The sequence below is a fragment of the Astyanax mexicanus genome, chromosome 9 (assembly GCF_023375975.1).
Source record: "Astyanax mexicanus isolate ESR-SI-001 chromosome 9, AstMex3_surface, whole genome shotgun sequence".
Classification (NCBI taxonomy): Eukaryota; Metazoa; Chordata; class Actinopteri; order Characiformes; family Acestrorhamphidae; genus Astyanax; species Astyanax mexicanus.
Window position 1 is genome coordinate 33088268 of NC_064416.1, and position 27175 is coordinate 33115442.

Consider the following 27175-nt stretch of genomic DNA (forward strand, 5'->3'; position numbering starts at 1 on the left):
TACACTGTCTATATATATATATATATATATACAGTTGTGGTCAAAAGTTTACATACACTTGTAAAAAAACATAATGTTATGGCTGTCTTGAGTTTTCAATAAGTTCTACAACTCTTATTTTTCTGTGATAGAGTGATCGGAACACATACATGTTTGTCACAAAAAACAGTCATAAAATTTGGTTCTTTCATAAATTTATTATGGGTCTGCTGAAAATGTCACCAAATCTGCTGGGTCAAAAATATACATACAGCAACATTAGTATTTGGTTACATGTCCCTTGGCCATTTTCACGGCAACTAGGCGCTTTTGGTAGCCATCCACAAGCTCCTGGCAAGCTTCAGGTCGAATGTTTGACCACTCTTCTTGACAGAATTGGTGCAGTTCAGCTAAATGTGATGGTTTTCTTGCATGAACCCGTTTCTTTAGCACTGTCCACATGTTCTCAATGGGGTTTAAGTCAGGACTTTGGGAAGGCCATTCTAAAACCTTAATTCTAGCCTGGTTTAGCCATTCCTTTACCACTTTTGATGTGTGTTTTGGGTCATTGTCTTGTTGGAACACCCAACTGCGCCCAAGACCCAACCTTCGGGCTGATGGTTTTAAGTTTTCCTGCAGAATTTGGAGGTAATCCTCCTTCTTCATTATCCCATTTACTTTCTGCAAAGAACCAGTTCCACTGGCAGCAAAACATCCCCAGAGCATAATACTACCACCACCATGCTTGACAGTAGGCATGGTGTTCCTGGGATTAAAGGCCTCACCTTTTCTCCTCCAAACATATTGCTGGGTGTTGTGGCCAAACAGCTCAATTTTTGTTTCGTCTGACCAGAGAACTTTCCTCCAGAAGGTTTTATCTTTGTCCATGTGATCAGCAGCAAACTTCAGCCGAGTCTTAAGGTGCCTTTTCTGGAGCAAGGGCTTCTTTCTTGCACGGCAGCCTCTCAGTCCATGGCGATGTAAAACACGCTTGACTGTGGAGACTGACACCTGTGTTCCATCAGCTTCCAAATCCTTGCAGACCTGCTTCTTGGTGATTCTTGGTTGACTCTTGACCATCCTGACCAATCTCCTCTCGGCAGCATGTGATAGCTTGCGTTTTCTTCCTGATCGTGGCAGTGACACAACTGTTCCATGCACTTTATACTTGCGTATAATTGTCTGCACAGTTGCTCTTGGGACCTGTAGCTGCTTTGAAATGGCTCCAAGTGACTTCCCTGACTTGTTCAAGTCAATAATTCGCTTTTTCAGATCCACACTGAGTTCCTTTGACTTTCCCATTGTAGCTTTTGTAGCTGAGTCTAATCACTGGGTCAAATGAGCCCTATTTAAATGGGCTCATGAGAAGTCAACAGCTGTAGTCAATCAGAATCACTTACAAGAAGTGAAGAGGCCATGACATGAAGCTAATTTGATTGACACAACTCGCTACATCACCAAAATTGACAAATTTTGTTGCTGTATGTATATTTTTGACCCAGCAGATTTGGTGACATTTTCAGCAGACCCATAATAAATTTATGAAAGAACCAAATTTTATGACTGTTTTTTGTGACAAACATGTATGTGTTCCGATCACTCTATCACAGAAAAATAAGAGTTGTAGAACTTATTGAAAACTCAAGACAGCCATAACATTATGTTTTTTTACAAGTGTATGTAAACTTTTGACCACAACTGTATATATATATATATATATATATATATATGTATATACACAGCATATATATATAGACATATATAGACATAGCATAGCATATATAGTCGGGGCAATATGGCAATATTTCATCATATTGTGGTACATTTTCTTAATAAGAAGAAATATCAACAATGTACAATATTAACAATGATGGAAGATACAATTAACGCTTAAAGAGCACTTTGACCCAATTGCAAATTTCATTTCATAGACACATAGAGTAATTTGTCCTGTTTAACTGGTTTAAGAACAATGACATTCAGAATAAAATCTGCATGTCTCATAATGGGATAGTTTTATATATATATATATATATATATATATATATATATATATATATATATATATATATATATATTTTTTTTTTTTTTTTTTGAAGTAGTTTTTAAGGATAAGTTGCTGCTGCATTTTGAATTGTTTGATTGATCATATCTGTTCATATTCCATATTTTTACCGTATTGCCCAGGCCTAATATGAACTGAACTCATACTAAATGCAGGCCTAGAGTCAGATCTTCCTAAAGACCAGCACTCACGGAGCTTGTGAGCATGAGTTATATATATATATACGTATCTGAAGCCACTGCGAATCCCAGATGCAAATGTGAACCACATGCTAGGACAGCCCCGACGTGGAAAGGCGCCTTGAGCCGTTTCAAGCCAGGCTTTCTGGAAGGAGCTGGAGCTCTCACCAGCGTGAAGACCCCGCTAACAAAACAGTATCAAACGTCCGAGAGCGCAGGACGAGCCGAGACGAGCGCTTGAGACGGTTGGTGTCGAAGCGCTTGACGACAGGGCTGCTTCTTTCATGTCTGACCAAAGAGTACTTAGCACGGCCAAGTGGGTCAGCAACAACATGAGAGAAAGCCAGAGGTCACCTCCCACCCACCCACTCGCTCCAGGCTGCAGATAGAAGTAGCTCTTGATGAGGGTGCTGTCTTCTTTCTTTCTTTCTTTCTTTCTTTCTTTCTTTCTTTCTTTCTTTCTTTCTTTCTCTCTTTTTGTCTGTTGGAAGCCGAGGTCGAGCGGTTGACAGGAATGTGTAAGGGCTGGGTGGGCTTTCCTCTTTTATCAGATTAAGACATTGCGCTCGATCATCTCGAACCCCGCGCTATATCAACACTGGGGCACATTATCAGCGCTCATCAGTTACACTGGGCAGCCTTGAGACACAATAACAAAAGGCGATAGCCTTGTGGTCCTAGCTAGCGTGCTGCTGTTGCAAACCTTAAATGTGCAATGAGTGCACTCAAGAGCTGGCTGTAATCAGATTGCGTGCAAATGCAGAGAAGTACTGCCTCAAGAATAGTACTAATGAGTTAAGGGGTTATTTTTTATTATATTTCACTAACAATGTCTAAATACAGCTCTGGAAAAAAATAAGAGACCATTTAATGATAATATTTTTCCTTGATTTTAACAAATTGAAAACAACTGGAATATAATCAACAGGGAGATGGATGATCACAAGCCATCAAACCAAACTGAACTGCTTGAATTTGTGCACCAGGAGTGAAGCAACTTTAAGTTATCCAAAAGCAGTGTGTAAGACTGGTGGAGGAGAACCCGAAAGATGGCAAGATGCACGAAAACTGTGATTAAAAAACAGGGTTATTTTAGCAAATATTGATTTTCTAATTACCAAAAGTTCATAGCTCTTAAAGATTGTAATCGTAATTGTGTTCGTCTACACCTTGTAGAAAAAAAATACTGCCAATAGAACAGGAGTCTTAGAAAGAGAAGCTGATCATATAAACATGAACGTATTGGTGATATCATACCTCCTAATGCCAGTGTGGGCTAGAGGGGTATAAAGACCCTCAGCATTGAGCAGTGGAACTGTCGTCTTTGGAATAATATGGCTCTGTCCAATACTTTTGGCTGTGATGGGTTGAGGGAGGAGTCAGGGATGACTTGACCTCAAGAACACTTGCTCTTGTCTTGTCTTCTAATCAAAACCTCCCAGCAATGATTCAGAATTGGACAGGAGTAGGATAGTAAGATATCTTTTTAATACCATTGATTTCATTTCAGAATAAACAATGAATGAGCAAGTGTCTCAATACTTTTTCTCCAACATGCTGATCCCAGTCAAGACCTTATTCATGTTAAAACTAACCTCAAGACTGACTGGTCAAGAAGCATCAACGAGCAGCCATGTTTCAGTAGTCTTGAATACTTTTGTCCAACAAGTTGATTCCATTCAAGGCCTTGGTACCACTCAACAAATCAACAAATTCTTGTTAAGAAGCATTAAAGAGCAGCCATTTTTTAATACCTTTGATTTCATATTGGATGCAAAACTGTGAATGAATAAGTGTCCCAATACTTTTGTTCAACATGCTGATCCCCTTCAAAGCCTTACTGTTGCTAATTAAGACCTCCTGGTCAGGAAGGATCAAGGATTGGAATGGATATCGGAAGATTTATCGAATGACCAAGCGTCCCAATACTTTTGTTCAACATGCTGATCCCGGTCAATGCCTTACAAACCCTAATTAAGACCTCATGTTTGAGAAGAATCAGAAAGAGTAGCCACATTTTGATTCCCTTGATTTAATTTCAGAAGGTTCCTTGAATGACCAAATGTGCCAACACTTCTTTTCAACATGTTGCTTCCAGTTAAGTCCCTATTAATTTTTAATACTAATCTCAATGCCTCCTGCTCAAGACATATCAAAGAACATCAATGTTTTAAGGCTCTTGTTTTATTTTAAAAGTGAGCAGGTGTTTCAATACTTCTTTGCCTATCTTTGGCTTTACTAACACTAATCGAGACCTCCCGGTCGAGGAGAACCAAAGAGCCGGCGTGTTTTCCCGAGTTACGTAAGAAGATCCAGCCCTAGAATTCAAGAATGTCGTACAGTTGGCTCTTCCTCGACCGCCTTACCACAGTAAAAGACTCAGCCCAGCCCAGACACTCCGTGCCAGACTGCGGGCATGCTGGGCACCCTGGCAGCTGTGCAAACATGGAGCTAGGTGATCCACACTCATCTGATGTGGGTGGCTGGCGAAGCAAAACAAATGACTAGGTCCGAGCTCTTTTTTTTTTCTTCTTTCTTTTTTTAATAGGTCTCTGAGCGCTTTACGAGTCAGGCCAATTTTTTTTATTTTTTTTATTTTTATGAGAGGTCCAAGGCATGCCAGCAAGTGAAGGACCTGAACAAGCTCACTTAGCGCATTCAGGCAGCTTTTTAATAGCGACTAACTCATTTGTAATTACGAGGCCCAATGTGTTTTACAGTCGAAGAAATAATATATACAATAGATTTAACACTCAAGCGATTCAGGGAGCAAAGCCCAGGCTCATGCTTAAAAAAAAAAAAACTCGCTGCTTAGTGACGTGAGCTGGTGAAATGACTCCCCTCGCTAGAATGTGCATCGGCTAAATGACTCCCCTATGAGAATGCCTGCCTTGTGACCACACATATTTATTGTTCCCTTTAACGTGTAGTCATCAAAGAGGGGTGGGGGGTTTTGGGGGGGAGAGCATGTACCTACAGAAACAAGGGCCTTCTAAATAGTAAGCATGTGTGAGAGCAGTCCAGACAGAGGCCTTTAGTCTCAGGCTTTAACAGCAACGGCCGTTTGAGATGTTTCCAACCTGTTAAAGGAACAATATGTACAATAAACGACGTTTAAGTAGCGAGCGTGTAACATGGCAGCCATGTTACTATTTCAAAACAGTGGAGAAAACTGGAGTTGTCTGCCTCACTCGACACGAAATGCTAAAGCTACGCGAGCTCGTGGAAGATGAGCTCGAGATTTTTACAATGGCAATGACAATATATAATCAGTATAATCAGATTCGTAGCTAAATCGAGTCAATATAGAGTCAAACTTTCAATTTCTGTTGAGTATTTCTGTCATAGGAAACAGCTGTGACCTGTTTTCTTCTCCTGCATTGTAATTATTAACATATCATGTTAGCATGTTGTAGCATCACAGTGTCAGCCAGCACTAGTCTGGATGACTTTACCTATCTCACTTTCAAATTCCAGTAGTAGCTGCACATCTTGATAACCCAGCTGAAAGTACAAATCTGATGCTTGAATGTCGAAATGGCCTAAAATGCTAATTTCTTCTAGTGATACTTGTAATAATTAGCTAAAAATAAAGGTTAGCTAGTTAGATGAGTTGAAAGAACCTTTGCAATGGCAATAGTAACAATATCCATAGCTACATTCAGTCAGTATAGACTCAAACTTTTGATTTCTCTCATATATTTTTGTTGAATTGATTGTTGCCGAGATTAAACAGCTGTAGCCCATTTGCTCCTCCATTATGGCTGCTTCATGTTTATGTTATTGTGTTGTAGCTTTGAACAGAGTTAGCTAGCACTAGTCTGGATCACTTTACCTTAGTTATCTCATTACAACCCCAATATTTGTGTGAGGACTTTTGGAAACTTTGGAAGCTTAAAATGGCAATTACTACTAGTGGTTGTGGTAAACTAGCTACATACCTAAGGTTACATAATCTTAGCCAAGTTGTGGTAAACTAGCTACATACCTAAGGTTACATAATCTTAGCCAAAGCTCAATGCTTACCTGTTCCTTACCTGAAGAAAATGATCAAACTCTGCATGTGTCTTGTAGTCCTTCTGGGGTCTTAACTGTCTCCACCTATCAAACAAATTGACAATAATTGCTGCTGTTTTATGCTATTTACAGCTATTGTGTCGATTGGCAAGCCTCTTTGTGGAAATAGGACTGGGGAATAGGCAATGCATTGAATTAGATGGTAAAGCGCAAACAGATTTCCACTTCAAGATTTTTTTTTTAATGGTAGCATATAGTATAATAATTTTGACATACGTTGTAGCTCGGCAGTGTTAGCCAGCACTAGTCTGGATCATGTTACCTATCTCAAATAATTGCTCAATTACTTCCTACTGTTGTGTTCCATACCTGGCAGCCTGAGGTGTGAGAATAAGACTAGGGAATAGGCGGTGGATGGGGTCTTCTTAAGCATGTTCCTTACTATAACATGTATGTTTGCATCATTTTACGAGTCAGTACCAAAAATATCATATACTGTATATTGTTTTTTTTGAGCTTGTGCCTTCAGATGTGTGGGAGACTTGACACACTTTTATTGCGGCGTAGACTTTTTCTCAGCAGCCGTCTGCGCTCCGGCTGCACGTCTCCAAATCTCCACGCAGAACCAAAACAAAAACAATAGAAACAGCGTGTCCCCGAGCGGGGAAGAACAAACAAGCCGGGAACGTTTTTTTTTTTTTTTACAACATCTCATTTCTCCATGCTTCCTTCCATCTATGTCTATTACACCCTCCCCTCCACTCTTCATTTTTCCTACCCCATTCCCTCGTTCCCTCCCTCTGTTCCACACATGCGCCTATTTTTCTTTTTTTTTCTTTTTGACGCGTCTCACCGGCCCCTGATGTGGTGGTGGTGGTGTCTGTCTGCTGCCTCGTCGCTTTGTCGTCTCATCCCAGCTGCCTGTTACAGGCTAATTACTGAGTCAGAGCCTCTGATGGGCAACCTCCGCCCCTCCCACCCCCCTCTAGCCCTCGGCACTAGCCTGGCCCGGCCCAGCCCAGGCTCTCAAGGACCCGCTGATGGGCTCCAGACTGCCTCCTGGGTGGCAGGCGGCTCTGGAGGTGAGTAAGCCAGTCAGACCGGTGCCGCTCTGTCAGTGCCACCCTCTGGCATCGGCACTGTGACTGGTTTATTGCCGGCTGTGCAGCAGTTTACAGTAGGCTATGTATACAGTATGTGGTGCTGTGGGGTTGTTGTTGGGGATATTGTATGTATGTAGCTCTGGTTTAAAGCCTACACCTTACCTGCATGGTCTGTGTACAGGTCTGTGGGCGGCTGTCGATTAATTACAAACAGGACTAGGTTTGAGTTGTTGTACATAGATGATAGTATACAAGAGAACAGCAAAATTTCTGTAAAACTTTGGTAATCTTGAACTAAAGAATCTCAAAATAATTGATCATAATATACACTTATTTGAGCATATTATCACCAGTAGTAAAATATGTTAAACTCTGGCAAGCTGTTGTGTTCTGTCCCATGACTTTTGCCGTGACTTGTGCCAGGATATGTGCGTAGGTTCTACTGCATTGAATGTAGATGTGATTTCTGGGATTTGAGTTGCTTGTCATTCAGTTGTTTGCATGGGCAACTCTAGCCAGACACAGCCGGTCACAATCATTTCCAACCACCGTGCTGTCTACTGTAGGTGGTAATGTCTACTCTGCCATACTTTGCCTTGAACCATGTTTGTTTAGTGGCAGTGATTATCGCTGAACCTGACTCAAAACTCAAATAACTCAGATAACACCTCACAACTTAAACAGGTGTGGGCATTTACGAAGCTATTTGCTAAGGTCACACTTCAATTTAAACCTAATTACATACAGTACTGCCACCCCAAGGCTTTTGATATGTTGGTGTAAAGTATAAATTACTGTGCTCAGTATATCTAGGGATAGTATGTTACATTATTCTGTCTTTTCATTTATTTGGCTCAAAACCGAAAGTGTTTTTTTTTGTTTTTGGCTGAATAATTTAGGTTGCAAAATATTTATGATTGCTAAATATTGAGTACATCCCTACAAATGACACTACATACAAAAAATACAGTGTGTTTTTCTAGTCAGATTGTAAAAATGAGTTGCCATATACACATGTAGAAGCTCCTAACAGCTTTAAAAAACTCCCTTCACCATCTTATCGTCCACATGACCACCTGTTTTAGGACTTAAAAAAATGTTAGTAAACAATGCAATATGATTTACAATGCATTAGTCATTGTTCGCTAAATAATTCTTAATAAGTTTTTCACTTATTCGCCCCAAAACCGTAAGTAGTTTTTTATTGTTATCGCTGCAGATATTTTCCATTGCCAAATATTGAGTGCATCCCTACAAACAACAGTGAATACAATGTGTTTTTCTAGTCAGATTTCAACATGAGTTGCCATGCACACTGTAGAAGCTCCTGGCAGCTCTGAAACCTCCCTTCAGTGTCTTCTCGTCCCCAAGACCACCTGTTTTAGGACTTATAGCCTCTGCTGTTTTAGCCATTATGCTATTTCTGCGCTTAGCCTGGTGAACGGGAGCTCGTAGCGGAGGTACAGTGCTGAAAGAGTGAAAAGTCTGGCGTACAGTTTCCTCTACATATGGTCTCGTCCTGCGCTGTGTTCTGGACTCCACTGCGTACAGTGACGGCGCTCTGCGGTCCAGGTGTTTGGCTGAGGACCGGGTCCCTCGGCCTTTACGGCTCTCTTTCGGTCTGTTTGGGCCGTGTGACGGTTGCTTCAATGGAAGACGCATGTTCTCTGGCAGTTCTCTGAGGCAGCTGTCGCAGCTGGGCCATCCTCCACTCACCATGGCTCTGGTCTGCTCACGCCTAAAAGCAGCCACGGCGGTGGATGTAGGCGTCTGGACTGGATCCCAGGGGCTGCCATATTGGACTTTGGTCTTTGACAGCGTTCTCATACGGCAGCAAAGCTCGGCGGGATCCAGCAACTCACACTTTTCTCATAAAACGGCAGAGCAGGGCTAGCTGTTAGCATGCCGGCGGCTTTATTAGCAGAGGCCCACAGAGTGTGCTTTGAAATCGTTGACCTTTTTTTTTTTGTGTGTGTGCGTCAACATGCACAGAGTTCTTGCTTAAGTCATTCGAGGCATTCTTGGAAGCGTTTTTTACTGGAAAACTGGAATAGTAATAATGACAGGAATGCGTGATGTGGACTGGTGGGTGTTCTTTAACCCCTTGTGTTCCCTTAAAGGTACCAATTTCAGGCTCCTAAGTGTAAAAAAAAAGCTTTTTTAGCTCATAATGCACTATTGTTTTGTCCAAATGTTTGTGGACACCCTTTCTACTGGTGAAGGCATTAATCTACTTTAGGTTGCCCCCATTTTTTACACCATGGCTTTCCTAGCTCCTGTTGAGAAATACTGCCAAAAAAGTAGTAGAACATCTTTGGAATTATTTGCTGATTTGCTGGAATGATGATAATTGGAACTCAATCCCATACTTTTTGGAATGGGATGAGTTGTGGAGTTGGGCATGAGGTGGGTTGGTGATCATCACATCCAATATATCCAATATCCATCCTTCCTGACCTCACTAATGCTTTTTTTCCGATCCAGACTGGATGAACTTGAACCCTTGAGCAGGTGTCCCAATACTTCAGTTTATATATTGTATATAAAAACTTCCATCTTGTGGAGTTCCACCAGGTTCTATTTTAGGGTCTGTTTAATTGTGATAGTATTGTGTAGTTCTGGATAATGTGAAGTAAAATAGTGCCAGATATTGGATTAAGTTAGATTTTATTTATTTGAATATACAATAAATATATGTATATGTTTCTATTTTTTTTAACCCCTTGTCCTCTGTCGATCAGAGCCGTTACAAGGCATTTGGGGGCCCCAAGCATAATGGGACAAAATTTCCACATAGGCCTGATTTATCCAATGTAAACGATCAATTATCACAGCTTTCTTTTTTCTTGTTTCTTAGTTTCCTTTCTCTTCTTTTATTTCTGACTTTAACTCTACTTCACCATTGCTGAGGTTTCATATTTTGCCGGCTGCAGGAATGATGAACCTGCCTGGTTCGCTACTGTCAGCGACTAGTGGGATGGGTCCCCATGAGGGGGATTCTGATAACAATGTTATAACAAATTGTACTCTTCTGTATTAACCGTCAAATAATTTAAAAAGGGGCTCTCACACAGTTTGTCGTTGAATTTAATTTCATAACCAGTCATTGTCTGGAGTCCCCAGGCAAGCTTGCGGCCCTAGACACTTGATTAGTTTGCTTGCCTTGTTGCAACGGGTCTGCTTTCAAGCTCCATGCAGTAGAAACGCTTAATTTCTCCGCCCCAAACTGGTGGGTTGTTGGGTGTCGCTTTGATGCAGTGAAAGAATCCCACCAGTAAAGATGAAGAAGATGTCATCTCCAGTCAGGCCAGCTTCTGTCTGGTAGCTCTTCTCTTTAATGCTGCAGAGCTGCTAATTTCAGCCTTCTATTTCCAGCCTTCTGGTGACGGGCAGCCGCGATGCTGCGCTGAGCGTTTGGCAATAGCAATTTTTAGACTCGAAATGAACACAACACATCGGTTTTAAGTTGCTTTCGCAATTTAAGAACGCACACCAGCGCAAAGGCTCTCTCTCACGCACACACACACCAGCATTCACACGCGCACTCGCGCTCAAACGCAGAACTACAGCCCGGCACATACGCGATTGTAAACCAGCGCAGGAATGCGTGGCATGCTACATGAAAACACTGCGGTCTGCAGGGAATTCATTTAGTGAGCATGCATCTGCTGGCCCTCCACTGGCCCCCAGTACACAGAAACCATTAGCCACCCTACTGCTAATTACACACAGAGCTTTTCCCTGCCCAATCACTGCAGCTCTACCAGTGCAGCCTGATCCTAATCGCAGCTCGGCTACAACCCAGCAATGGCCTTTCCTTTTTAACTCTTCATCGTCTACATCATGGAAAAAAACGATGAAATATTAGATTTTATTGTATTATTAGAAGTTTTGTTCTTATGCATGTAGGCCTGTCTCAATAATATTGTAAAAATAAACTTTCTACATGTATAAGTAGAGAACAAAAATTCAGCCAATCATGCTTCAATGACCAATGCCTTAATAACTCTAAATTCCATACACACAGTGTGGACTACGGCTGTATGTGAAGAAAACATATATATTTCCTTATTTAATCTATGATTAGTGACATTTTTGTTGTCTTTAAAATAGGGTTGTCAAAATTACCAGTTAATCTGGTAACTAATCACGTGATAAAATTGACAGAGCCTGGTAATTAGCAGCTTTATTTAGTGATATTAATAAATATAACCTCTTTTTAAGCTGTTGAGTGTGGAATATGGAGCTACGCTAGAGTTTATTTTCTCCATTAAAACTCTCAGTTAAACTTTCTCAGTTTTTTTTTTATTTTTGCCACGTTAAAATGAAAGAAAGAGCTAAACATACTATCTAAATGCCCTTTAAATGTCCAGCATATGTTTAAATGTGAGATGTTGAAACTCCCATGCGTTTGTCTCTAACCCTAAAATTAACGATTAGTCCACACTAAAATTGTTTTATATTTAATTAAAATAGTCGATTATATCGACTAATCATTGCAGCCCTAGAACTGAGTGTCACAGCAATCTGCAGTGATTTTTATTTGTTTCGTTTTTTTTTTTTTTTTTAATGAACCTCTACGATTGGTAGAAATGGAACAATCAGGGTTGGGCTAAATCACTTTTAAAAGATACAGCGACTCCAAAATGTTTTTTTTCAAACTGATGTGCAGAAGTTAAGGGGTTCCCAGCCCTGTCTTAGCCCCCCTTAACCCCGGCCTGTGCTTTAGGCTTTAGGTGACGGGTAGTGTAGTGTAGTGTTGGGGGGTGGGGGGGGTGGTTTCGTTGCCGGGAGATGTAAACTATTTGGTGTTTTTTCCGTTTGTTTGCTACACAGGTCTAAACAGTGCATGCAAGCAAACTCTCCTGAACCAAGTGCAGAACAAACACAAATACACACACACATACACACTCTCTCTCTCTCATATACATATGCATGTGTACGCTAACTGCAAAACAGCCTGCAATGCAAACCTGATGCTGCAAACCTGAGCATTGGTTTATCACACCTACCTAACGCACCATCTCAGTATTAGAGCTGCTATTTTGTCAGAACACCACACTTTGATTATAATGTTAGATACACCCTCACACCTCACTAACCCCACACGATAACATCAGTAATGAAGACTGTGATAAAGGTTATTTATTTTGAGGACTGCATGTTTCAAACGCACAATGCTGCAGATGGTATTTAACTGAAATGAAAATGAAATAATTTTGGAGCTGTTTATATTGGTCAGTGCTTCAATAACTGAAGAAAATGTATGTTGAAACATAAAAGTTTCATAAATTCAGTAGAAACAAAGAATAATCTATAAACATTTGTATATATGTTTCATTTCGTTTACAGTAACTTATCAAGACCCTGATTTTTTATAAAATAATATGAAAATTTAAGAAACGTAAGAAAAACAAAAACAAAAATGAAGTAAAATGAAAACAAACCCTTGAAAGTAAATAAATGAAAAAAAAATGCCTTTTTTAGTTTGATATTGTGACATGTATTTTTTATTATTGTGTCAGATTTTGTTTAGCAATATTATTGCATACAGTATGATATGGCACACGCCTATGGCACGCGCCTGGAATTTAGCGTGAAGTGTTAAAAGCCAGAAGTTTATTTTTGTCTACATAGTTAGATTAGCAACATATGCACATATACAGGTGTGTATATTCTAGTATTCTATTTCCATATTTTTTGTTATTTGATCATGAATAATTTAATGCACAAAAAACGAATCGTAGTAAACTTGTAGTAAAAGTGTTAAACAAAAATCTAGGTTGCTTTAAACTGGGGTGCTGTTAACTTGTGGTTTCTGAGGCTGGTAACTCTGATGAACTTAACTTAACTCTTGATTTGCCTTTCCTGGTATGGTCCTGATAAGTGCCAGTTTCATCATAATGTTTTTGATGGTTTTTGCAACTACAGAAAAGTTTTTTGTATTGACTGATCTTCATTCCTTAAAGTCTTTTTTTTTCTTAGTTTTTGCCATAATATGGTATTTAATGTTTGCCAAATATCTATTTTATGTTGACTTTAGAATGAGATATTAGAGGCAGGGATATGAAGGTAGCGGTAGAAAGCTCTGAAAGTGAAGTTGGTTGTATATGGAGAAAAGGGTTAACTCTGGCACCCTTCAGGTCTCTGTATATGACGTGAATCCCCTGGTTGATTCATCTGAAAGTGTGTGTGTGTGTGTGTATGTATGTCTGGGTCGGGGCATCCTCCATCTGCACTTCTAAGAATAGCCGCATTGTTCAGAGGCGGGAGATCCCCCTGCTCGTGATTCCATCCATCCGTTCGTCTGTCCGTCCACTCGTCCAGCCCTGGCACAGCCTCTGGGGGCGTCGCTGCTATTCCTGGCCCGGCCTTTCCTTCTCTTTCAGATGGAAATCTAAATAGTGGGCAGAACAAGCGCCCTTCTCAGCACTGGACCACACCCACTGCCCCCTACACCCACCACCACCCCTCCTCCCTCCAATCGACGCATCCCCTGCCCCTGTGCTCGGGTGAATGACCCTCCTTCATCCCGGCCAGACTTTACAGCCCACCCTTAACACGCTCCCCCCCGGTGAAAGTGGGAGATAAAGATCTACAACAAAGTGGTTCTGATAGCACTGGCGTGTCCGGATGACCGGCGGAGGGGTCCCGGACCCCCGCAGAGGCTCTAAAAGGCAGTGGGCAGTGAAGCGCCCTGCTGAGAGACAGCTGAGGACAGCTCTCGCACCTCTGTACTAAAAGTGGCTAAGGCTAGGCCTGTCCCAATAACTACAGTATCGACTAGTCGTTCAGTAATTGGACATGACCTCAATCATTTTAATAATCAATTTATTGATATCTTTGTCCTTTGTGTTTGCACTTTACAAAATGCACTTACATTATATATACTCATACAGTATACTGTGACTGTAGACAAGGCTGCACCTTTATTAGTAAAAATGCCTTAAAGACCTAAAGAAATAATGTAACACAACCCAGTGCAGCTCTAGTAGCTTAACGTTAGTGTCTATTAGGTTCATGTTGCCTCAGCCTTTTATTTACCGTCAGCGTATCTCTCAAAAAAAGGCTAAGACAGGGTCTTTATGCCGGTTCAACGTGCACCAGCTGGGACAGACCGGGGCTGTACACACTGAAGAACCTACTATAACCTACTTTGGTACAAGCTGGAACATTTTTTCAGGTTCCAAAATCAGGTGCATAAACAGGAATGGAAAGTTTATTGTCTTTGAAAAAGGTTAATTCCTTTGTTACGATATTATGTAATCCAGGGCAGCCGATTAGTGGAAATAATCAACTACAAATGTAATTGTCGACTAATCGTTAATTCGTAACAGTACCGCATTACACAAAGAGCCGGGGACAGAAGCGCAATGGGAGATGGGTAAACGGCTCACGCACACAGATCTCATATTCGGCGGTTTCTATCGTTGTTAGAGATGGAGAACATGGCAGAAATAATCGCTGACTAATCGACTAATCGAAAAAATAATCATCAGATTAGTCGACTACCGAGATAAACGTTAGTTTCAGCCCTATTGTTATTATTTTGTTAGTGCCAAATTAGTAGTCTTAAAATGCTGATGAATAATGATTATCGTAATCATTCCTGGGACAAAATATCTTTAGCAAAAAAATTGTATTGTCCAGTACTGTCCAGAGAAGATGTTCTACTAGGTTTACTAGGAGCATTGCATTGACATTTGATTCGATTGCATTCAGTGCAATTCAGTGCTGTGCTAGTGTTAGAGTAAGATCGATCTTAGATCAATTTCTTGGATGATCATCATCATTAGCCAGCCTCATTGCAACCTCCCAAACTCCCCAACTCATCCCATCCAAAAGTACTAGACAGATCTCCATCACTCCAGAGAACTCAGTTCTTCCTCTGCTCCAAAGCTCAAAGCTGAGGGCTCTGTACCACTCTACCCAGCCCATGCCTGGCATTAGATGAGACTCATGGTTCCAATATGTTCATTATGTTAGTGTATCTGCTCCTTCTGAGAGTTCTATTTCTTTGGCAGTATTTCTATACAGGGGCTAGACAAGTTGTCTGTGTGCATTTGCATGTCCGTTTCAGCAATTGGGTGCGTCTGATGACCTGATGACTGCAGACTTGCAGATAGGGCTGCAACTAATGATTATTTTGGTAGTCGACTAATCTGATGATTATTGTCTCGATTAGTCGATTCGTCAACGATTATTTCTGCCATGTTCTCAATCTCTAAAAACGATAGAAACAGCTGAACATGAGATTTGAAGGTCATTTAAATGTCTGGATGTAATCTGTTGAGTTAGGGCACTTTTGGAGACACAGGCTAAGTGTGTCTGAGTGTGAACTGTGTGAGTGAGACATTTACCCATCTCCCATTGCGCTAAAACTTTGTGTAATGTGGTACTATTACAAATTAACGATTAGAGGAAAATTATATTCGTAATTATTAAAATAATCGACTTTTATATTGCCGATTATATCTAGTAATCGTTGCAGCCCTGCTCGCAGACCTGGAAAATAACTAGAAAAAGACATTTCTATTGGTCCGCTTATCATGAGAAATTAGTGATGGACATACAAGGTTTTGGCGTATACAAGTTACAGCGTATGTCTTGTTTTGTCTCAGCTCCACAAATCGCCACATCCGAGTCAGGAATGTGCAACAGCTGTCCCTCCCTCTTTCTCTCCCTCATTCCCTCCCTTCGTCAGTCTCTCTCTCTCTCTCTCTCTCTCTCTCTCTCTCTCTCTCTCACTATTTTCCATCCCTTGCTCCACTCTCTCTCTCCAACGAGCCTCTCTGCACATTTCCGACAGCGCTACATTAAACAGGGCTTCTAAATGGAGGAGAACAATGAGCGATTCGATCGGGACGCGGCCGCGGCTCTCTCCATTTTCAGCTCTTAATTGCGCATTAGAGGAGCCGTTCCCCCGCGTCAGAGCATTCACACGCCTGGAAAAGAGCCCTATTTGCACATTAGCCCGAACCGGTGCGGCCGGCAGCCCCTCAACCCTTTCACAAAAAAACACACAAAGGCCTGTTTGCGGAGTGAAAAAGCTTAACGAGCGTTATTCTTTCCCTCTTTCTCTCCTTTCTCCTTTTTTTTCTTGTTCCCCGCGACAGGAGCAGGTTGGGGTGAAGATAAATGTTTTGTTTGGACAACAGATCACACGGCGGGTTTAACGAGACGTAGTGGAAGCCTGTTCATTAGCGGCGACAGTGCTGATGCAGACGCAGATGCAGCGTGAGCGAGTCTGGAGGACTTACTTACTAGTTTTTTGACTATTTTTAGGCTGATTACAAACCCAGTTCTGTGTCTAGCAGTTCAACCGATCTGTTTCAGAACATTAGAATTGATTTTAATCAATGATTATATACATACAGCTTTGGAGAAAAAAAAAATTAGACCACTTAAAAAAGGTTTTGAAAGATGAGTTTCTTTGATTTTACCAAATTGAAAACCTCTGGAATATAATCAAGATGAAGATGAATAATCACAAGCCATCAAATCAAGCTGAACTGATTGAATTTTGCACCAGAAGTAAAGGCATAAAGTTATCCAAAAGCAGTGTGTAAGACTGGTGGACAAGAAGAATATGCCAAGATTAATGAAACCGTGATTGAAAAACAGGGTTATTCCACCAAATATTGATTTCTGAACTAGAATACGATTGCTAGTTTGATACAACCATCTTGTCATTCTCCTTCTCCATCAGCGGCCAGACTCCGAGAGAGCACAATTCATGCCATGCTCTCTCTGGGTGGGTACAATAGGTGGTGCTCTAGATCCTTATCATTGCCATTGTCATGCTGGTTGGCACAGGTGTCTATTAGCTGATGCATTGTATTGTCAGACTCTGTATCTTCTGCCACTCTTTACTCTTTTAAAGTTGGGTATAAATTGGGTATATAATGGGGTGATGTTAGAGATCCTGTACAAAAAACAGTGACCAAAAATGTAGTTGGGAGGCAAAAACACAGACGAAAAAAGTCACTCTATATCTACAGCTTTACGAGTTTTTAAGTTTTAAGAGTTCAGAAATTAATATTTGGTGGAATAACCCTGTTTTTCAATCATGGGTTTCATGCATCTTGGCTCAGTTCTCCTCCACCAGTCTTACACACTGCTTTTTAATAATTTTGGATAACTTTATTTTTAAGGGGTCTCTTATTTTTTTCCAAAAATGGTTACAAGCAGAGAGCAACGAATCTTTGACGTTACTGCTGGTTTATTTAAGATCAATTTGTTTCGTTTCTCCATCTTTTCTTTCCTTTCTCGCGTTCTTTCTCTCTCTCTCTCTCTCTCTCTCTCTCTCTCTCTCTCTCTCTCTCCCTCGCTTTCTCTGTCTGGCGCTCATGTCTGGCATCTCGCTCGCTCTTCTCACCCACGCAATCCTGTGTGTGTTTAATGGAGGGGCCCCGGCCCGGCCAGCCCTGCCTCTACCCAGACTCCATCTCTAACAGAGAGGCTGTGAAATGTCACGGCACATCTGAGTTTACTCTTATCTGTCTCTCTTTGGTAAAGACACTTTTTTTTTTTTTTTTACCTTTGGTAAAGGCCTTTTCTCTGGTTGCGTACTTGTGCATTTCAGTGTTCAAGAACACATTTATCAAGAACGGTTAAAGTTCTGGTTTAAGATGTTTTCCTGCTCCTCCCATGAAAGTAGAGAATGCTTCGTTTAGTGACTTACCAGCAAGAATGATTCATTTTATGGCAGAAGATGCGGGTCTATTATTCCTGCAGGTCCTAAAAAAATCTAATCATATTTTAAATTAAAATCCAGGTAATTAAGGCCTTAAATTGTCTTGAATTTACTGTAAATTTGCTGCAGGTATTACATTTTCATTTTCAAAACACAGTGGCCCATCATAAATATCTAATCCAGAGAGAGAACTAAGGTTAGCAGAGACCTAGGTTACATTAGCGGCGAGCTAGCCAACGTACTAACATACCAACTTTAGCGGGAGCTAGCTAACATACTAACTTTAGCGGTGAGCTAGCTAACATACTAACTTTAGTGGCGAGTTAGCTAACATTACCGGGGAGAGAACTAAGATTAGCAGAGACCTAGCTTACATTAGCGACGAGCTAGCTAACTTACTAACACAGTTACTTTAGCGGCGAGCTAGCTAACATTACCGGGGAGAGAACTAAGATTAGCAGAGACTAGCTAACATACTAACATACTAACTTTAGCGGCGAGCTAGCTATCATACAAATTTTTGCGGCGAGCTAGCTAACGTTACCGGGGAGAGAACTAAAGAAATTATGACTATATTATGACTTTATGAATTATGACTTTTAAAATGGTGCAAGAATCCTGTACAATTACAGCTGCATGATATTGAAAAAAAATGTACATTGCAAATGTTCTTTTTTTCAACAATATATATCGAGATATTAAACAATGCAGGGCCAGCCCCGCACCCACCCAATCAAAACCTGAGTCAGCACCAGGCACTCAAAACACGAGGAAAACAGCAAAACAACAGTAATCGACCCTTTAATCCAGCATTTAAATGGCTTTTTAAAAAGTAAATAAGAGCGTTTTTTTTCTGGGATTAAAAGCATGAATTCGGCTGTAACTGAAAATATCTGTGCAAATCTGTGCTGGACTAAGGCACACAGCTTTTGACCCCCCCCCCCCCCCATGGCGCTCCCCCTGTGTATCTACTTCTTTTTGGTTTCTGTCAAGAATCAAAACATTGCATAACGTGTTAAATATAATAATAAGCCTTAAGTGACATTGCACGTCCTGCGATGTGACTATTGCACATGTGCACATCGTGATGACGAAGCTTAAACGATATATTGTGAAGCCCTACCTACAATTTTTAGTTCTTTTAAGTTAACAAAGTTAAAGGAGAACTCTGATGTGAAATGGACTTGGGATGCACTGAAACTCGATAATGAGTATGAACTTTTAGCTGATGCTCCAAACAGTGCATACTCCTTACAATGCTAGTGATGGGGGCATAGAGTTCCCTGTGCAAAGAAATGGCTATTTTTATACTTTTAACTCTAGAAAGTGCAGTTCCTGCAAAAACTGGGAGTGTAATTGCAGTCTAGCAGTATCGCTATATTGGTATATGTGTTGAGTGTGGTTTGTAAGATGTTAATAAAGCAATAAAACTAATGAAGTTAAGTAACAGTGCACCTGGTTCTGCTTTGAGGAATGGATATAAAAGTTGATTTTTTTTCTATTTGATACAAACATTTGAACCACATCTGTTTATTCTGTTACTGTATGTTCTGTTGTGAGGCTTGTATACCAAGACCACCACTTTTGGTTGGACCAAATTTTGGTCCTTTGGTCTAGACTGTGGTTCACAGCATCTTTCACACCTGCTATTTTGGTTCAGACCAAACTGAAAACACCTTTGCCTTGATCTTCTGAAAGCCTTAATACTATAGATTAAGCTGAAAAAACGCAACACCACTCTGATGCTCCTTCCTGATTTCCTTATTCCATAACTATCTCCATCCCATCATGTCGTCTGTCACAGTGGGTGATGGGCAGGTCAGTGGTGCAGTCCATCCATCATCATGACTGACAGGAGGAGCAGACATATCTCAGAGCTTTGATGTCTAACATTGACGGAGTGGCGTAGGATTGAACAGAGCTATAGAGCGGTGGCACATCAGTGGAACAGACTGTGAACTGTGAAAGTTATGTTTTTCTGTAATGGAGCACATCTGGAGCATAGACACCGAAAGTCCTGCTACTGAGGATGATGATTCCACTGGGATTAAGGTTCTGCATGTGAGAAAATTTAGTAAACCTGCTTGAAGATTTTCAGCAAAGTCTAGCACAGTTTGTTTAATGATTCAAGTTTTGGTAATCACCAGCAAGGTAATTTTAGGTTATATGGTAGTTAATATAATTATGTTTTACATATTCTTGTAAATACAGTAAATGGACAAAGGTATTGGGACACCTGTTTATTCCTTGTTTCTAAAATCAAGAGTATTAAAAAGAATTTTCTCTATTCTACTCTATTCTACTCTAGAATGTCTTTCTACTAGATTTCATCTACTGAAGCATCATTGTGATACTTTGAGAGTCTTGAATGGAGGTCCATTCCAGAGAACACAGTTCCAGTGCTCCACAGCTCAGTACATATACAGTATAATATAATGCTTTTCCAACATTTTGAAAGAAATATAGTTGAGTTATCAAGGGGAATTGAGCAAGTTCTTGGGCCTTGGGTGGGACTCTACATTTACCACCCTGTTGTTCTGGACAGAATATCAACCAAATGCTTTAAATGTAAAACTTTTACTTTACTCTATTTAGTTATAATCATAGTTTTGAACTATTATTGGTTTAAAGGGTAGTACAGGAAGTATAGGGAGAGTAGGTTAGTATAGGGTTTATAGGAGGGTATAGCGAGAATAGGGTTTTTAGGGTAGTATGGGGTGTATGGGGTTTTAGGGTGTGTTTAGGGTTTAAATTAAAGTATAGGGAGTATAGTGTAGTATAGGGTTTATAGAGTAGTTTAGGGATTATAAAGTAGTATAGGCAGTATAGGGTTGTATAGGGAGTAAAGGACTTACAGAGTAGTATAGGGAAGTATAGGGTTTATAGGGTCTATAGGTTTGTATAGGGAGTATAGGGCTTATAGGGTAGTATAGGAAGTGTAGGGTAGTATAGGGGAGTAAAGGGCTTATAGGGTAGTATAAGGAGTGAAGGGTAGTATAGGGATTATAGGGTCTATAGGGTAGTATTGGACTTTTATAGTAGTGTAGGGAGTTGTATAGGGTGTTTAGGACTTATAGGGTAGTATATGGAGTTCAGGGGAGTTGTATAGGGTAATATAGTAGGGTGTATATGGTAGTATTGGGAGCACAGGGTATTGGGGAAAAGTTTGGCGTTATCAGAACAATAAGCTGTATGATAGGAAATGTCCAAGTGTTGGAAAAAGCAAAGTACAGTATGAGTGTGTCATTGCAGGTGTGTCCTCTCAGTGTGTATATGTGCGTGTGTGTGTGTGTGTGTGTGTCTTGAGCGCGCATGGCCACGTGGACCAAATTAGCAGTCCTCCTCGGCTCTGTGCCCGGGCCGGGGGCCGTGAAATTGCGATTACTGCGGCGGGTCGGCGGTGGTCTCGGGGAGCGGGGCGTGGTGGGGAGGGGTGCGAGTGATTCACTCGACTGTAATGCGAATCCCATCACAAGACAGAGAGAGAGCATGAATGGAGCTCCTCAGAGGGATGACCTCACCGCTGGCACGGAGGCCGAGGCCCCGCCCCTTTGCTCTAAGAGCTCTCATTCATAAAGAATGAGCGGCGATGCTGCTATTGATTCAAGGGTCCAGTGACACGGACTGAGCGGGCATGCCTCTGTCCTCTTATCATGCAGGCTTGAAAAGGTAGCAGGCCGTATGTGTGTGTGTGTGTGTGTGTGTGTGTGAGAGAGAAAGTGAGTGGGCGTGCAATAAAAAGCCACACAGCTCATTTGGGTCTGAATGCTGCAATTGTTTCTGATTTGTTTGAGTCTATATGTCAGATTAGCATATTGGGTTCTATCTCTCTTTCTCTATTTATGTCTGTTTGAGTGTCTCTCGCCCCTTTCTGCAGAATTTCAGTGGGTGTATTGTATTTAAGCTGTCTTTTCTGCATTGATGTCCGGCCAGGGTGAGCTAAAGGGAAAAAGACTGAAAAAGAGAGAGAGGGAGAATAGCTGGTTATGCCACTCTGAGACTGAGACCAGGTTGGGAATTGAACCTACAACCTCGGGGCTCTTGGAAGCTGTGCATCACATTTACAGTTCCACCCATAATCTGCATTTTTTTCAAGCTTTGGAGAGTCGTATACTTTTGGCAATAATCTTTTTTACACTGTCTAGACAAACTGAAAAAAGATGATGAGTAAAATTTCCTTAAAAAAGTTTCGCAACTTTCTGCATTTGCTTTTTTTCAGTAAATTTCATTTCAGATAAATTTAAGTAACTTTAACTCAGTTTCAAGACTTAAATGTTACATAGAGTAAATAAGTGAACTAAACTTCTGTCAATCCTTTCTTTTAGTAAGCTTTACTTCATTTATTTTTACTGAATCAATCCTTTCTTTTAGTAAACTTTACTTAAATTATTTTTACTGAATCAATCCTTTCTTTTAGTAAACTTTACTTAATTTCTGCATACAATATTACCATATTACAATATTACAATTACTTAATTTATACAATATTATACATAATATATTATGATTCCTGAAATATAAATATTTTTTGTTAAAACACACATTCAAATATTTACATAATCTCAAAGATTTGTTTTGTAATCCAAACAAGTCTCAACACATGGATATCATGTAATACATTCTTTTTAATATACTAAAAAGAATGTATTACATGCCATCCATGTGTTGAGACAGTGTAATATGTGTGTGTTTTTTTTACAAAAAATATGCAGAAAGTTGCGAAACTTTTTTAAAGTAAATTTTACTCATCATTTTTCCAGTGCAAGCTGTGTATGTAGTTCCTTTAGTGAAGTACTGGCCAAAAGAATAGGACATGATTCCTTAATGCCAGGTATTGTAGTGCAGTGGAACTGTATTATCTGGAATGATGAAGAATAAACAAGTGTCCCAATACTTTTCTCCAATTTTCCATGCAGAAATGCATAGATTGAAGGACACAGACACATGTTAACAGTACACTACACCCAGTATATATTACCCAATGTGATCAAACTACCCACTGCTGCTGTACTGAAGCGGCTGGTACCAGCACCGTATGGAAGTGCTTTATTCGTAACACAGACCAAATGTGGCATTCTCTAAATGAAGTCACATAACACCAATCAGGGCCCAAATTCCCTTTAATCCCCCCATCAAGCCCCATTAGCTCCGCCCCTAAAGCCGTCTCCTAATCGCCTGTCTTTGTGTTGTGTGTTTGTAGAGGTCATAAGCTTAAGTGCGCCAGTCAGTGGCATTCATTTCTCTGTCCTGAGCCCCGAGGGGGTTTCCCCAGGTCCCCTCCTCAGTCACCCCGGGTCATTCTGATTGGATTAGTGCTAGTCATCGGGCACTGTTTAACTCATCAAAAGAGCCTCTGTGTCCTGCTGGGGACCTGCCGGCTGTGAAGGCGAGCCGCCCAAACACTGACACCACTGTTCCGACCGCCCTGCCGCCGCGACCTCTCACCCTGCTGCCTGACCCCTTGCGACAGAAGCCGGCCTGTGGGTGGACAGGAGTTTGGGGAGTCAGACGGTGACGTGGCCTCAGGTTCTTCTGCTGTATCTTTAGGCAGTATTGGGATTTTTAAGGGTCAATATGGAGGCAGATGGTTACTTCAGAGGTCCACTGTTGGTCAGTGTACTGGTCCATGTGGTCAAGACACCCTGAGGGCACTGCTAGAGACCTACAGCAGAGAGAGGTGCTGGACCCATAGAAGCGTATTTAGTTATTATGGGCTTGTTTTGATTGAAACATTTTGCAGATGTCATTGGCAACCATTGAATCAAGCAAAATGGTGAGGTCTTGGTTTTTAACAGAATCATCTTTGGGAGTTTTGGGAGTACAAACACACCAGACAGTTATGGAGAAGCAGTAATGAGCTTTTTTTTCAGACCAGATTTGGATTCAGTGTTTTACAATTTCAATTTCTAAAGCAATGTTAGAAAAGCTGTGTGTCATGATTGAATCATTTATATGGCGATTCATGACCAGTCACCCATGCCAAATGATGAGATAATTTCCATGGATTTATACAAGCTGAACACTTGTATTGAGTTTAAGGTAGTATAGAGATTAAAAAAAAATGATAGTAAAGGTAGGTGTAGGAAAATACAGGTAGTTTAGGGTAGTATTTAGAGGTAGTGTTGGGAATATATGGTATTATAGAATAAATTTAGAATATACAGTCGTAGATTGAATGCAAGGTTGTACAGAAAGTGTAGGAAAGTATAGAGAGTGTAGGGTTATGTAGGGGAGTATAGGGTAGCATATGTTGTATAGGGTAGTATATGGAGTGTAGGGTGGTATAGAGTATTATAGGAGAAATAGGGTTGTATAGGGAGTATAGGATTAATATATTAGTATGGGGAATATAAGGCATGTAAAGGTGTATAGATTAGCAGAGGGCTGAACATCTTGTATAGGGTAGTATATGTTGTGTAGGGTAATATAGGGGAGTATAGGGTAGTATATGGAGTGTAGTGTAGATTAATATAGGGGAGTATAAGGAGAATAGGATTGTATAGGGAGTATAGGTTTTATAGGCTAGTATAGGGAATATAAGGCTTGTGGAGGAGTGTAGAGTAACAGAGGGTAGAACATGTTGTATATAAAAATAGGGAGTATATGTTAGTATTGGGAGCTCATTGCATATGGGAAAGATTGGCATTAACGTAACAATCATTATAAAAAATAAACACATTGTATGTAAAACAGTTATGCTAGATGTGTCATTATGTATATGATAAAAGCTTTTCTTTTGGCTTTAGTAATATACTGAATTTATTTTTTTTATTTTTTATTTTTTTCAAATTGTAATTTTTTACAAATACTATTAAAACTCTTATATGTGTGATGAGTGGTGTAGTGTTGTTATATATGGCTGTTCCAGGCTGTGATTGCTGCAGTGGTCAGGCTGTATTCTGGCTGTGTAATCTGACCCGTGCTTTCTCTCTTTTTCTCTGATTGAAACAGATCTGGAATGCGGGGACGTCCCCCTGCTGACTCCGGGGAGCAAAGAGATGATGTCACAGGCTCTAAAGGCCACCTTCAGCGGCTTCACCAAGGAGCAACAGAGGCTCGGCATCCCTAAAGGTACCAGACATCTCATACAGCAGTGTTTCCACGGGTTAGTGCCTTAAATTGCAAAAAAAAAATCCATTTGGACAAGAAAGTAATTTTAGACAGTTTTTTATCGAATCCAGCTCTGGAAACAGACAACATTTCTCACAGTTTCTCACAGTAATCACAGTTTTTATGCATCTTGGCATGTTCTCCTCCACCAGTCTTACACACTGCTTTTGGATAACTTTATGCCTTTACTCCTGGTGCAAAAATCCAAGCAGTACAGCTTGATTTGATGGCTTGTGATCATCCATCTTCCTCTTGATTATATTCCAGAGGTTTTCAATTAGCTAAAATCAAAGAATCTCATCATTTTTAAGTGGTCTCTTATTTTTTTTATTTTGGCGACACTGAGTTATACATACTGTTATACTTTTGCAAGTTATTGTTAATGTGTTTTAATTGTACTTTACTGTACTTTATGATTTATTAATTTAGGATATTTAAACCTGTTTATATCCCAACTCCAATGTCTGATTTATTTTAAAAATAATCAAAAGTTATAATTCTATTGTATTAGTATTAGATAATTCTAATTTATCACATCAATGTCAATAAATTACAATCATATATATTATTACACTTATTTCTTGGCCAAAATATATCTAAGTATCTAAGTAAATTTTTGTGACATGCCTTATATGAATAATGTTAAAACCACAGATAAACTGCCATGAATGCCCACAATAAATGTGTTTACCTTCAAAAACCTCTAAAATAAATTGCCTATACAAGTAATAAACATTAGTCTGCATCAAATGCTGTAAATAACTGATATTTCTATTATATTATTTCTAGCTCACAAATGTGTTTACAAAAATATCCTTAGTCAATCCATGCCCACCTGGAATAGACCTAATGAAACCTGAATATTTATTACTACTACTGTGGCTATTACTGCTACTAATATTAATAATATAATATAATATAATATAATCACTTCTTTTTGTTTGTTTGTAAACAAATATTATAGTCTTAACACTAACAATTCATCCAGTCTCTCTTTCTCTTTTTTTGTTTCCTTCTCTTTTTCTTTCCGTCTATTACCCAATTAAACAACAAGAATATTTAACCCTCTTTAAAGAACAAGGCGCTCTGTGTTCTCAGTGTTCTGGGTTAATTATTAGGTTAGACAGTAATATGGCGGATCCTCGTGAGCGTCGGGGAACAGTGTAGTGTAGTCTGGGTGATGTTCAGCCAATCACACTCTGGGAACTGGGTTCAGAGTGAGCACCAGGATAAACACGGTTCAGTGTACATTGTTTAGGGTCTGGGTGGGCAGAATATTGTGTGATCATAATTGTGTGGACTGTGTGGTCCAAAATTAAACAATACGTCAAAAATCACTTTTTCGAGTTTAATGTTTAACCAATAGATTTTGACCAATTATAGAATTATAGCCTATAAAGAAGACCTATCACTGCCTGGCCAAAAAAAAGTCGCCACCTGGATTTAAGTAAGTAAATGATGTGGGGTTGATGCTGCAGTTGGTCTGCAGGTTTAGGTTCAGCAACAGTATGTGCTGAAAGAATGAGGTCAGCTGACTACCTGAATATACTGAATATAGATCAGATTATTCTATCAATGGATTTTTTTTTCTTCCCTGTTGGCATGAGCATATTCCAAGATGATAATGTCAGGATTCCTGGGGCTGGAATTGTGAAAGAGAAGGTTCAGGGCGCATGAGATCATCATTTTCACACATCAGTTGAGAGAGTTCACCACAGAGTCCAGACCTTAATCTCATTGAGAATCTTTGGGATGTGCTGGATGGAGAAGGCTTTGTGCAGTTGGTCAGACTCTACCATCATTAATGCTGCTGCAAGATCTTGGGAAAAATGAATGCAACACTGTATTGAAATAAATATTGTGACATTGCAGAAGTTTAACGAAACAATGCCACAGTAAATGTGTGCTGCAATTAAAGCTAAAATATTGGAGTGTGTGACCTTTTTTTTTTGGTGGCACCTTTTTTTTGGCCAGGCAGTGCAGCATGGTTATGGATGCACCGATATATTTTTATTGTATTTATATA

The 27175-nt window shown here is 40.1% G+C and overlaps 2 protein-coding genes across 3 annotated transcripts in view; both read left to right on the top strand.

Annotated features, from left to right (window-relative positions):
• Positions 1 to 27175, top strand: part of LOC103026716 (ATP-sensitive inward rectifier potassium channel 1) — a 342879-nt gene that overhangs the window by 309526 nt on the left and 6178 nt on the right. The gene's annotated exons all lie outside the window — the stretch shown is intronic.
• The window catches only part of ets1 (v-ets avian erythroblastosis virus E26 oncogene homolog 1), a 109588-nt gene that overhangs the window by 54281 nt on the left and 28132 nt on the right, over positions 1 to 27175 (top strand). For both annotated transcript variants that reach the window (XM_022679742.2, XM_007250993.3), the window contains one exon: positions 24991 to 25110. In XM_022679742.2, coding sequence (XP_022535463.2) covers positions 24991 to 25110 — 120 coding nt within the window. The remainder of the gene's footprint in view (positions 1 to 24990; positions 25111 to 27175) is intronic.